Source organism: Trachymyrmex septentrionalis, unplaced genomic scaffold (assembly GCF_001594115.1).
Source record: "Trachymyrmex septentrionalis isolate Tsep2-gDNA-1 unplaced genomic scaffold, Tsep1.0 C3129009, whole genome shotgun sequence".
In the NCBI taxonomy this organism is placed as follows: Eukaryota; Metazoa; Arthropoda; class Insecta; order Hymenoptera; family Formicidae; genus Trachymyrmex; species Trachymyrmex septentrionalis.
Genome location: NW_017300597.1, coordinates 1 through 205, shown reverse-complemented (window position 1 = coordinate 205; position 205 = coordinate 1). Strand labels below are relative to the sequence as shown.

The 205-nt window shown below is 45.9% G+C and overlaps 1 protein-coding gene across 1 annotated transcript; it reads right to left on the bottom strand.

Moving 5' to 3' along the window:
* Positions 1–3: 3 nt before the first annotated feature.
* On the bottom strand, positions 4–202 carry LOC108745327 (fatty acid synthase-like; the record flags this gene model as incomplete). Its single annotated transcript, XM_018485361.1, has 1 exon — positions 4–202. A coding segment is annotated over one exon (199 nt), but the record flags the coding sequence as incomplete, so codon positions are not given.
* Positions 203–205: the final 3 nt, after the last annotated feature.

Sequence of the window (205 nt, the reverse complement as noted above, 5' to 3'; positions counted from 1 at the left end):
TTCCTCTGCCGCAGGAAACGGAAGAGAACACCACAAAATGTCGAAGGATAAGACAGATTTTCCTAGAAAGTTTGTCCAGCATTTGCGTTGTACGAGCCTTCGATTGGAAGGACTCTGCAAATGCTTCTGCAGTTTGGTTTTTGAGGACGCTATCCCTTAGTACCACACCCAGATTGAATATAGCGTCCACCGGAGCTTCTTTTTC